This window comes from Phoca vitulina, unplaced genomic scaffold (genome assembly GCF_004348235.1).
Source record: "Phoca vitulina isolate PV1807 unplaced genomic scaffold, GSC_HSeal_1.0 scaffold14, whole genome shotgun sequence".
NCBI classification, from domain to species: domain Eukaryota; kingdom Metazoa; phylum Chordata; class Mammalia; order Carnivora; family Phocidae; genus Phoca; species Phoca vitulina.
The window spans coordinates 1,919,966-1,933,649 of record NW_022589717.1 but is presented as its reverse complement, the minus strand read 5'-3'; the positions used below and the strand labels follow the sequence as shown (position 1 = coordinate 1,933,649).

Sequence of the window (13,684 nt, the reverse complement as noted above, 5' to 3'; positions counted from 1 at the left end):
CACAGAAATTAAAATTTCTACTACTATCACCAGCATTACCAAATAAAAACATCAAGATTGAAGTAATCCTAGGCCTCAGGTCATCCCTTATCACTAGTATAGCCATTCTTTTACTATTTTTGTCCCTCTCCTTCATTTCAAGAAGAACTAATTTGATATTTGATAGTACATTTACTTTGCTCCTAAATATTCATTTCTTCCTAGTTCCAACTGCCTATTTGGCTTTTGACTTACTGTCTCTATTGAGTCTTACATTTCATGGATGCCCTGAATAAATGACCAAGATGAGTCTAATTTATTGTCAGGCCAATATCTGAAGGCCCTAATACTTCTGACTCTGTCAAATCTGGAAGCTCCCTTCATAGTGCTTCTCTTTCTAGTAACAGAAAGACCTAGATGTTCAGAAAAATCCCTCTCTATAAAGAAAAGTTAAAATGCTAAAAGTAGGAATAAAGACATACATGTAAATATATATAAATACATATGAGTACATATTTATATATGCCAATGTATGCACATTTTTAAATTGGTAATACAACTTATGTTAATGGTATAAAGGAGAAAAAACATTTTAATTTCAATAGATGTAGAAAAAAGCATCTGATACTATTCACCAATTTTTCTTCATAGAAACTCTTAGCACACTAGGAATAGAAGTCAATTTTCTTAACCTGATAAAGGGAATCTAGCAAAACCTTACAGCAAACATCACATTCATTGATGAAATATTGATTCCCTTAAGAAATAAGAGTAAGACAAGGATGCCCACAATACCCTTTTCTGAACATTGTAGCAGAAGCACAATAAGAAAAAGAAATAAAAATTCTTAAAGACTGGAAAGGAAGAAACAAAAGTATCATTTACACATGGTACAAGTATCTACCTAGGAAACTCCAAAGAATCTTATTGGCAATAAAAAAAAAGTTTACTATGGTGCTGAGTATAAAATTAACATAAAAGAATCAAACGTATTTGTATATCTCACCACCAGTTTAGAAAATGCCATTTTACAAAATATCCCATTCATAGTAACTAAACAACAATAACAATAACATAAGGTACCTAGGAATCTATGCAAATAAATATATTTTGTAACAGAAGCACAAAAACCTTTGGTTGAAAAATTTTAAACTTTGCAGAAAAACACTGAAGAAGACCTAAAGAGACAAAGAAGAACATATTCAAGAATAGAAGGGTTAAATACTGCATCAATTCTCGGTATTAATCAATATTGTCCATTCTCTGCCTGGGTGGCTCAGTTGGTTAAGCGTCTGACTTTGTCTCAGGTCATGATCTTAGGGTCCTGGGATCAAGCCCCACATTGGGCTCCCTGCTCAGCGGGGAGCCTGTTTCTCCCTCTCCCTCTGCCTGCCACTCCCCCTGCTTGTGTTGTCTGTCAAGTAAATAAATAAAATCTTTTTTAAAAAAATAAAAACAAAAACACAAAAAAATATTGTCAATTTTCCCCAAGTAAATCTACGGATTTAATTAAATTCTTATAAGAATCGAAATAGGCTCCATTCAGTACGTGCCCTCTTGAACGGAGCATTGGGTGTCATACGCAAACAATGAATCACGGAACACTACATCAAAAACTAATGTAATGTATGGTGACTAACATAACATAAGAAAAAAATAACTAATAATAAAATAATATAAAGGTAAAAAAAAGAATCAAAATAGGCTTTTTCAGAGAACTTGAGAAACTGATTTCTAAAACGTATATGAAGGAGAAAGTAATTAAAAATAACCAAGATAAATCTTTAAAAAGGAAATGTCAGGTAGCAATATGAGACTGTAAATAGGTGGTGCAAACAGGTCACCAATAATGGTGCAAATAGGCCAATGAAGCATAATAAAGAACTCTGAAACAGACCCCACATATATCAGCACTTAAGAGATGACAATAATGGACTATGTATCAATTGAAAAAAAGGACAGATCAGTCAATAATTGATGCTGCAGTAACTGATTAGACAAATCCACACCAAATTAAAGAAAAAAATAATTCCATATAGATTAAGAACTTAAAAAGCAAAATTTAAAAACATTTAACAGAAAACATAAGAGAATAGCTTCATATCCTGGGAAGATAAAGATTTAAGATATAAAAATACACATCATACAAGAAAATACTGGTAAATTCAATTACTTTAAAACTAAGAATATTTGTTGGTCAAAAGACAACAAGTGAAATAAGCCTCTAATGAAATGACAATGTATGTTAAACTTATAATATTAAAAGTTTAACATATAAAACATATAAAGAATTCCTGTGAACAAAAAAAAATACAAATGATTCAATGGTAAAATGGGCAAAAAACAATAACTATCAAGAGGCACTTCATATAAGAAAACATATAAGGATATCTTAATAACAAAAAAAATCAGCTTAATTACAGAAATACAAATTAACACCCCAATGAGCTACCATTCCACATTTACCAGACAAAGCAAAAACTTAAAAGAATATACGAAATGTTGACAAGGATGTGGAATAATGGGAACTCTCATTTAATACTGGAAGGACAGTAAATACTGGTGAACACAAATACTTTGGAAAACAGTTTTGTACTTTTTTTTTTAAAGATTTTATTTATTTGAGAGAGAGAATGAGATAGAGAGAGAGAGCATGAAAGGGGGGAGAGTCAGAGGAAGAAGCACACTCCCTGCTGAGCAGGGAGCCCGATGAGGGACTCAATCCTGGGACTCCAGGATCATGACCTGAGCCGAAGGCAGTCGCTTAACCAACTGAGTCACCCAGGCACCCCAGTTTTGTACTTTCTAATAAAACTGAAGATGTATTTACCCTACAGTCTAGCTGTACCACTCCTAAGTAAATATCCTTGAGGAACTCGTGCACATGTACCAAGAGATGTGTGTGAGAACAACTGTAAAAGCAAAATATAAAATGAGCCAAAGGTCCATCAATAGTAGAGTAGATAAACTGTAATATAATCACATACTGGACTATTAGGTTTCAGTGAAAAATGAATGAACCACAGATACATGAATGAACAGATGAATCTCAAACAAAATGTACAGCAAAAAATCTTCCAATTAAAAAATACATTTTAGTGGAAGTCCATACAAATAAAGTTCAAAACATAAGCCATTTTGAGTATATACATATGTGGTAAAACTATAAAGAAAAGCAAAGGAATGGGTAACACAAAATTCATGTTAGTGGTTATTCCATGAGCAGTCATGAAGAAAATCTGGTAGTGATAATATTCATTGAAGGAGGCTTCACAGTACTAGTAATGTTTTCATTCTTAGTTTGTGTAATGGGTTGGTAAGGTTACAGTTATTATTCTTGAAACTGTGTGTATGTAATTTACACACTTTTGTAGATATGATAAGTTGCAGAATAAAAATACAGCAGCAAAAATTTTTTGGAGAGAGTATATAAGGATCACAACACCTTATAGAAGTAGCTATTTTGAAGAAGCCAAATAACCTCTGATTTGCGCTAAATTCACTCAATGAGAGAATAAACCAAGTTATTCAGACTAAAAAGAAACTAACAGATGTGGAAACTTATTGAACTTAAGCTTGATCAGAAATGGCCTCAATAGTTGAATAGCTCTGAAGAGTTCAAATAAAAGTGGGGTCCTGCTGGTCATTCAAGGAAGGTGTAACTGGTATTTTTTTACCTGACTGAAGGACATCATTAATGAAATTGAAAAGTGCTCTAATTAAAATTATTTAAATTTTCATATAATATCTTCAAAACCAAATGTACTTTTTCATCAAAATATTACTAATTTCTCAAACCAATCATAAATTTAAAGAGACTGAATTCAAAATTCAATGTTACCTGTCATTCCATGACTTCTCATTCTTCCCATTTTGTATTCTGCTTTCAGAGATGGTAAAAGTGCTGCTCCAATGGCTATACCATCTAACATGGCACTGAATTTAAGAACAATAGGCTTCTTTTCTAAACCTTCGGGTAGCTGAGGAAATTCATTTGTTTCAATAGGAGTTTGATTAACACTTGTTGGAGTTTTTTCAGAAGGTAGGGGCGTTGCAATATCTTCTTTCATGGGCTGTGGGCTATAAAGCAAAAAAAAATCACTTTAAAAAGATACAACTAGAACAACTACCATTTTATTGTATAAAATTATTAGAATTCTCAATGAAAAATAGCAAAAATTAACTGTAAACAGAGGTTTTCAATACCAGACCCCCTTAAGACTTCCTAAAAACAGCCACAGAAAAATGATGATCTAGAAATTAAACAAGAAGTAATAACAATACAAACGAATGTTATACTGTCAAGGCCATTCATATCCTTAATGTGAAACTAGAGTGAAGACTCATGTTTGTCTGATTCCAAATTCTATGACTTAAGCATTGTGCACTCTATTACTGATGGTAATATTACTACTGTTACCACTACTGTCATTACCACTATTAATAACAACACCACCAACAATAACAATAATTATTTGAGTGCTTAGTATGTGCCAGGTAATATTCTTAGTGCTCTGTGTGTTTTATATCATTTTTTCATTTATCTCACAAAAACCTTTGAGTAGGTATGATTATCTGCTTTGCAGATGAGGAAGCATAGCTAGAAAACGGCGAAACCATGATTTTAACTTGCTCTGACAAGAGTCTGATTTTTTTTTAACATTCTGCTGCCAATGTATTATAATAAGGAAAAGTTCCTTAGCATATTTTTAAACTAAGTCTTACGTACACATTTTGGATGCCATACTCCACTGACAGGAGAAACATATTTAAATTATTACTACTTACTCAACCAGACATGAATATTATGTCAGAATTAAAGATCTATATAGAACAATTAGAAATATCACTGCTTTAGCACACTGTAAAAAGACACACTAATGTTTTTCTACCTTACAGATTAAGCAAAAGGATTATAATAAGGCAATTTTTTTTACCTTTTACTTACCATATTTTTATTAATTATTCATTAGTTATATAGCTTTAAGGACCAGGAATAAATCTTAACAATTCAGACCCATGAAAAAGGGCTATAAACACAGGGAATAGAAATCAATGTACAAAGGTCCAGTTTTCTTCCCTTTAAAATATTTATGTGGCATGATCATATCCTGCCTTGAACCATGTACAACAATTTCATAGGACAACACAAAACCATGCATGGGATATAATTGACCACTGTAATTTTTAAACTTATGCAGTCATAAATTTCAATGAGTTTAAAGTAAATAAGAATTGATACAGTCCTAGAATTTGTTAATTTGCTTTTTTTTAGTACCTCTTATTATGCCCACAAATCTCTGGGATCTCTTTTTTTTTTTTTTTTTTTTTTAAGATTTTATCTATTCATTTGAGAGAGAGAGAGAGGGAGAGAAAGAGGGAGAGAGCAACAAGCAGGGGGAGAGTCAGAGGGAGAGGGAGAAGCAGACTCCCCGCTGAGCAGGGAGCCCAAGTGGGGCTCGATCCCAGGACCTGGAGATCATGATCTGAGCTGAAGGCAGATGCTTAACCATCTGAGCCACCCAGGAGTCCCTCTCTGGGATCTCTTAAGCTTTATTGATGCAATAGAGAACACTGACAATTGCATTTGTGACAAAGTACTTTATACCCAATATGATTCTCCCACAAACATACTTTCCACCTGCACCATAGTTCATAATGGTCAATATTTGGATGAAACCCTCTGTCTTCCTCCAAACTATAGTTAACACATCAAAGACCAATTTAAAGTATTACACAGAACCATAGAACTTGAAAAAATAACTTACGCTGTAGAAGGCTGTCTGATAAGATCTGAGATCTGCTTAGATAGTTGGTGGGAACTCCGAACCATCATGCTATGTAAGGTGGCAGGGTGCTGGGGAATGTTGATGCTGATAGCTCCTACTTTGAACACGGCAGCATTGTTAGTCTTCAACCCTCTCTGGGCACTGTAGAGGGCTTGTGACTTGGCAATACTACATTTCACTACAGTTCTATTAATAAAGAAGGAAGACCATTAAAATATAGCCAAATAAAGAGAAACGTTGAAAAAGTACTTTAAGAATAAGACAATGCTTTTAAATCATTCAATGAACTAAATGACTTAAGATTTTTCAGGCATTTAAATCATATATTGAGGAAATACTTTATAAAAACATTGAAATATATTTATTTTACATTGTTTGCACTGAAAATCATTCTATATCTTTAATAGAGTTTATGGAAGAAAACATGTATGTGCTCACAAGTAAAAGAATGAACATGGACATATTACATGTGTACAACACACAAAGTTCCATTTTTACTTTTCCTCCATTCAGAACTCCTCATTTTGCCCCCAATTTATTTTAGGGATATGTGTAACCACTAAGAAAGTATAGATGCTGAATATAGAATAAAATACTCACTATACTTCTTAGAGTCTAATCAAAGGAATTCATCAATTATCTAACATGTTGGAAGAAATTAACAGGAAAGAAGGAATTTAACTTATATTTTCCATTTTTTAAAATTTTCAACAAGTGTCAAAGAAATGATAGAAGTCTAATTCATAATAAGTAACTACTACTTAGTTAAAAATTAGTAAGCTTTACTGATACAGACACAAAGCAGAGATATTATCTTTCTGGATTTCTTGTTTTCTCTTACAATGCCTACAACAGTACCTTGAGCATGGCAGCACTCACTGAATTTTGTGAAATTAATGAGCAGAAAGAAATACAGCAGAGGAATGACTCCCAACACTAGAGCTGTGGAATTCCACGATAACATGTGATAAGTCATGTATGTAGAAGTCATGATGAAGCAGTTTTGATGTATAGAATGGAAAGGTTCACGTCAATGAACTGCACCAGTAAAGGCCCAGTTAGTAAAAGGATAGCTTCAAACGTAAATATTATCTTTCAAATGGGCAAAGGATTCTTGACAATAAATAGATTTAGCAAAACAACATATAAAATGCAAATTTCGTATTAACTACAGGTCGGTTGACATACATTTATCTCTACTTAGGTTGTAGAGGATTTGCTGAGAATTTATTTACAGTCTCGAGGATCTAAACAATTTATCATATTTAGCTTCTATTAAAATAAGCCTTGAGAAGCATAACAATGGCTCTATCAGAGGTGTTGATTATTTACAGACAATGAAATCCATGTATTATATAAAATTAAAACATGATTACTGGAGAACAATGTGGCTTTCTTCTACAAAGGCAACTATTTTCAGAGACTATCACAGACTAGGGAAAAAGGTAATCTATGAAATTGGTCTAGCCAGCATGAGAGTAGATTCTGGGATACTGACTAGTTACTGAATTTGGAATCTTTTCTTAAATATTATAATAAATAAAGCTACTTTTATCATCAATGAGATTTCATTTTAAATTCAATTTCAACATAAGCCAGAACACTCAGATGGTGCTAAAATGCAAATGATTTTTTACTTGTGAACAGCATCCATCTACTGAATGAAACTAAACATACAAAGAAGTCTGTCTTCTTATCATGACAGTAAAATTCTATACCTATCTCGCTGTTTTTTCCTTTATAATCTATAGAAGTCTGCTTAAATATTACTTTCGATTATATAAGCACGTATAGAACACTGGAATTTCAGGTATATGGCAAAAGTAAGAATGGAAAGCTAATGGGGCTGATTGCTCTCCTATTATGGATCCTACTATGATATTTCCAGTGAAAATTCTGATGTTAAGGACTTCAGGTGCTCTGTGCTGTCCAGCACCAGAGGGCTCCATTCACACTGTAGTCTGTGTAAACGATGCCTACTACTACAATGTGAGTGGTGTTCTTCTGAGCTGGATAACATGATAGACCTATCTTGATCAAACCAAGCCAGAAACTATAGAGGATGTCTGATTAACATTAACTCCTGTCAAACTGTGCGTGTTAAAGACATAAGGAGACCCAGAATGAAGAATTAAATAGTTTACAAGCTGCTAGGTGAGTTATCTATTCATAATTTTATTTTAATTCTTGAAGAGAGTTGTCACTTAATCTAGCTCCTACAGTAATGTAGAATATGTAACACTTTTACACAAGAAAGAACTGGTCAAAATCTCTCTGAAGAGAAGACTATAACAACAGGTAGCACCTTAGGCATGCCTCATATATATATATAAAAGTTCATGGCAAGTGACCAAACAATCTTGTTAAAGAATTCATTGGCAGTGTTAGTCTACCCTCACAAGGTTCTGACAGATCCACTGTGATCAGCTACAATGACCACCTGCCTAATGAGGCAAGTACTTTTTCCGCATCTTCTTCTACTTCTTGAGTCCAGGAAGTAAATGCAGGCCCCATCCTTTTCTATCCAATAGGCTGAGTGAAATTTGAGGATTTACTCTGGGGCTTCATTATCTCTACTCTATCTCCACCCCCATGTAAGACTCATGTAACAAATACTTAAATTAATAGCATTCAGTATAGCTCACTACCACAAAATATCAGCTATAACTGGGTCAAATCAAGCCACTCAAAATATAAAAGCACTTTTACTAAAGCATATATAAAATCTGTCAACAGAGTAGTAAACTCTCCTCATCTTATTTTTTTTAACTCTCATCTTAAAAACAAAATTATAAAGTTGAGATGTGTCAATGTTTTCATATATTAATGTTTTAATAATTATTTTTGTAATTAGTAAAAACTCATATGCAAGTGAAACTTTTTAGTTTCTATTATCACATCAAACCTTAAGAAGGATTTATGATAATATAAATTTTAACAGTGAGGTGTCTTAAAAAAGCACAAGCAACACATAACTACAGTGTTAAAATCTTTCAACAACAAAACAAAGTGTGAATTACCAAAAGGTAGACCTTACCTCTGTGTGTTCCTTGAATGTCAGTAAGCTTTAATCTATAAAAGGATCTACATTAAAGCTACAAAATAACAACTACATACATTCACAGCCATGCAGATAATTGAAATACTTCTTTAAAACTATTCAATACTATATTAATCACAAAGCCCATGGGGAAAAAAAATAATATGACATACAGAAACTCTTGTTTGGCTGTGCTTGTAGGAGATGTAGGAAAATCCTCCAGTCTACAGATGAAGATTCAAGAGAAAGCAGGAAAACAAAAAGGAAGCAAATAAACATTCATACATAAATTAGTTACAGCATGACCAATCATCTGGAATGCTTTTCTTATTTCCCACTTTTAAAATTTTCCCTCAAAGAAACTTTTCAACTATTTTTTTTTTAGTTTCATTTCCTTTTAACTGAAATCAGAAATGAAAAACCAAAGACTAAATCCAGAATGTCTTAACACTAGTACAGTTTGGTAGTGAATAATTAATAACTTTTATTTTTCAAAAAAAAAAGTTAAGGGATCTTTGTTTTTTTTTTTTTCCCAAAGGCAAGAAATATAACTATATAATACTTTCTAAAAATCTGTTTTATAAATACTGTTTTGCAGGTCTGGAAACTATTTGAAGCCCTTAAGAGATAACAGATAATAAAGATAAAAGGTTCAAGAGGATAGAGTAAATAAGACACCTGAGACAACTAGAGAAATTTGTTTTACTTGCTGCATAAGTTAAAGTAGCCGTGGTACTTTCAATTTAGAACCAGCAAAGGAACCATGGAACTGAAGGTCTGTAGTGACATTTGGCAGAAGCACAGGTTCAGACAACAATTCTGACTGTAGGGTTTTAAGTATTTTAGGCACAGCTTTTATCTTTCTGAATCTCAATTTATTGTTCTGTAAAGTGGGATAAAACTACCTCAGTTCACAGGATTCAGATTAGGATTAAATAAAATAATCTATGAGAGGCTCCTGGTTCACAGTAGGTCCTTGTTAAGACTGCAATTACTACATCATAATCGCCCTTCTCCCACACTGAATGATCAGAAAAGATCTTGTCTGTCATAACTACTGTAATTTCCTGGTCTTTCCAGACTGCTTAGGAAATGCAATCTGGACCAAGTAGGCATCTATAATGAAATATACTCTTTGGCTCTAGGTTTACAGGTCTAAAATACCCCAGTAAGACTTAACCAACCATTTAAAGGAAATGTTCTCCAAGACAGTTATCACATCACCCATGTTTAAAATATGAATAGAACGGTTACTAGTCAATATATGATTAACACTTAATATTTACGAAGCTGAACAAAATCCTCTATTTAGTCAGTATTTAGTACGACAGATTCACTATAAGATGACAGAACATTAACTAGTTATATTAAGAAACAGCAAATTCTCAAAATCTGACCTAAATTATCAAAGCATATTTTGTAGTTACAACATAAAGCTGCTCCAGTAAAAGGAAGTTAGGAATTAAGATATATACTCCCAAGCATATGAACAAAGTAAATGGTTAAATATACTGATAATAGGTTAACGATCTGCATATATTGAAAGGTAATCATTATCAGAACAATTCAGAATAGATCTAAGAGTAGAACTTATAAAGAAAAGGTTAAGAGCAAAGAATCAAAAGAAAAGTGATATGGTATGGTATACTCACTATAAAAAGTTTACCTATATTATTACAAGAGTCTCATAGGTTTTATTGTTAAATTCTTTAAATGAAAAATGGCAAGATACAGTTTTAAAAGCCAGCATGAATTTGAGTAATGATTACTTAACATAAAATCAAGAGACAGTCTGTATTCTTTGACTAAAATTTTAACTATTTGAATTATGTAAGCTTTTTGTATGTTGTATGTTTAACTGAAGTTTGCATTATAATCATTTTTTCTTGTTATACAAACTTATAGTGTACTTGGAGTCAGCTTTTTTGGGGGGGGTGCGGGGGTAGTAAACCAATTGTAAAAAGGGAAAAAATTATTTTTCTGAAAACATTTCATTTGGTGATATTCTTAATGACATAGGAACTATAGTATCTGGTAACATAATGTATACACATCTCAACTCAGCATGTATGGGATTCATCCAATGAATTTTAAGTTTCCTATAAAACTGTAATAAACAAGTTGAAGACAACAACACTTACTGTATATTTGGTGTAATCCCTTCAAGCAGCACAATATTAACCCCACCAATATGAGCAGTGGCACACGTTTCAGTCATCTTTTGATGTAAAACATCTTAAATGTAAGAAAAAAGAATTATATGAAATCTGGAAATAAATTAATTGTATTTTGTATTAAAGTTGCATTTTATCCATAATACAATCATTGACAAAAGATAATTTAAGTTTTATTTATAATAAAATTTAAATTATTTTGGAACTACTTAAAATTTTTTTTCTTATTTCTATGTATTCATATATATGTACATATTATATGTCAAAGTTGGAATAATGCCAAATATACAGTTTAATATGCCATTCATGCATTAAATAGCCTAAAAGCATTTTAAATCTCAGAAGTAGATTTGGTGCAGAAAACTTGGAAAACTAAAAAAATAGGAAAAGAAACTATATAAAGTGGCACTCTTCATCCATATAAATGGAAAAGTTCATTTTTTGAAGAAAAACTGCCAAGTAGGAATTTTAGAGACATGGCATTGGCTTTTTTTCAGAAAAGTAGCACTACAGTGTTAGAACGTCAGCCTACCTTTCATTTTTTCCTTAAGTGTAAAGCTGCCGTGGATCCTCTTCAGTTCTGATTCCATTGTTAGCCCCCCAATGTCAGCCTCCAGGTGTGTGCGGTTCACCATGCCAATCCCAAACACTATCAGAGTAACATGCTGAGGTTCAGAAGTCACCAAGCTACGTTTCCTCTGTGTCTTAGTCAAACTATTACTGTCTTGTTCATTCTCAAACACAACTTTACATGTTGGCTCTGTAGGGCTCCGAACTCCTTTATAAGGAAACAAAACATATGGATTTAGATAGGAAAATGTGAAATTGAAGGACACTCCAAACACCATCTTATCTTTCTTCATATTCCAAACCAGCCCTCTTCCTCACCAAAATTATTTTTAAAATTTTTCAACATTTTCCCATGATCATACTGACAGTAAATAACAGAGTCAGATATTTGAAAGTAGTATGTCTGAATCTTTAAGACCATACTGTGTATGGAAGGACAGGAAATGGGGTGGCAGATTATCTGACTGCCATTACTATTTTCTCTCCATGGGTGACTGGCAATTTTCTTGGCATTTCATTTATCTCCTTATAACATTAAGAAAACATGATCAACAACCAGTCTGTTTTAGTTTTACTGCTGTTCTAAAAAGAAATTTTTCAAATATAAAGATATCCATTACCTGCTGGTCCAAATGTTTCTGAAGATTTTTCCAATATTCCTGTTGGATCAGAGATAAGTGAATAGAAGTTAAGTAATTTATACATATTCTGCCAGCACTCAGCCGAAGGCTCACTTTGTTCTGACACTGTAATTGAATCAGAGTCATCCATATGAATAGTCATATGGTCCACCACATCTTTTGAACCTTTCCTAGACACTTTTGAAGTTCTTCTTTCAGATCTTCCTAATGAATTTTTGTTTCGAGATTCCTTTTTGTTATTTTCATTGTTGGTCCGTTTGTTCTTTGCATTGTTTACTCTATTGCCACCATTCAGACTTCCTCTAGAACTGCGGCTGAAGTCAGATGAGCGAAAATCCCGATGTTTTCTGGTTTTGAAGGTAGGTGTTGGGGAAGCCGATCCAGCTGTATATCTGCTAAGTTTAATGTCAGTCTGAGTCGCTTTGATGTCATCTATCATCGTACTAAATTGATGAATAAGACGAACCAAAGCCATATCTACATGCTGGCTTATTGACTGACAAGAAATAGTAAAGTTACAGTGGAAGGTATTATAATACCGTTTGTTGAGATCATGAAAAGAAAGAGCACTGGTAGAGTTCTGAGGGGTGCACACTGACTTTTCCATTACAACAGCACTGATGCTAAAGGTTTCCAACATTAATGCTGGTTTGAATTCAAGTGGAGGAAGATTCACATGACCTTGCCTAAAAATGAAGAAAAAAGAAAAAAATGACAAGATTTTATTTCCTTTTTCCCAGAGCTGCACAATCTTTATTAGTTTGTTAGCAAAAAACCTACAAGGTGAAACATGTTATAAACAATTTAAATAATTTTAAGCAAGAGATCAAGTAGACTATGCTTTCTCATGAGGCCAACCTTTTATATGTTGGAAACTAGGCCTTAAATCTTCCCTCTTGATCTTATTCCATAACTGACTAGTTAAAATCAGATTTATGTTAATTATTTCAGTGAAGTAATAAAACATTTTTTCTTGCCAATATGGTGGTATACGCCAATGGTAATGGAATTTAAAGTCAATTATAGGTCAATTAGGGTACCTCCCTTAACCATCCTCTCCCCCTCTGTTAAATATATTGTTTATATATTTAATCTCATCGCATTTATATATAAAATTAATTTGCTATTTGAAATGAAACCCTACTGGCTTACTTTGCCAAGATGAAAGTGGGGAGGAAGACAAGTGGAAACAAAAAAATGAAAAATACACACAAAAAAAGCTATGAAAATTATTTGGGCAAATCTTTCTGCTTATCTGAAAATTTTCATGTAGGAATATTATAGTCAATTTTAACATTTAAAAGCCAAAACTGTCTCAGATTTCTGTAAACCACTACCAATAACAATAAACCTTGGGGCCCAAAATTGTAAAAAAAGGTATTTTTTCCTTCTTCTTCCATGTATAATACGAATATGTAGTCACATAGGTCAAATTTTCCTAATAGAAAAAAGAAACAGAAGTTGCTTTGATGTTCTCAATTTAACTTAAAG

General features: G+C 32.8%; 1 protein-coding gene across 6 annotated transcripts in view; it reads right to left on the bottom strand.

Annotated features, from left to right (window-relative positions):
• The window catches only part of KIAA1109 (KIAA1109 ortholog), a 208,209-nt gene that overhangs the window by 73,076 nt on the left and 121,449 nt on the right, over window positions 1-13,684 (bottom strand). For 5 of the 6 annotated variants that reach the window (XM_032412767.1, XM_032412766.1, XM_032412772.1 and 2 more), the window contains 6 exons: window positions 12,173-12,879; window positions 11,515-11,760; window positions 10,950-11,043; window positions 8,982-9,032; window positions 5,748-5,954; window positions 3,821-4,059 (listed from right to left, as the gene is read on the bottom strand). In XM_032412767.1, coding sequence (XP_032268658.1) covers window positions 3,821-4,059; window positions 5,748-5,954; window positions 8,982-9,032; window positions 10,950-11,043; window positions 11,515-11,760; window positions 12,173-12,879 — 1,544 coding nt within the window. The remainder of the gene's footprint in view (window positions 1-3,820; window positions 4,060-5,747; window positions 5,955-8,981; window positions 9,033-10,949; window positions 11,044-11,514; window positions 11,761-12,172; window positions 12,880-13,684) is intronic. The other variant, XM_032412769.1, reaches the window with a different exon arrangement.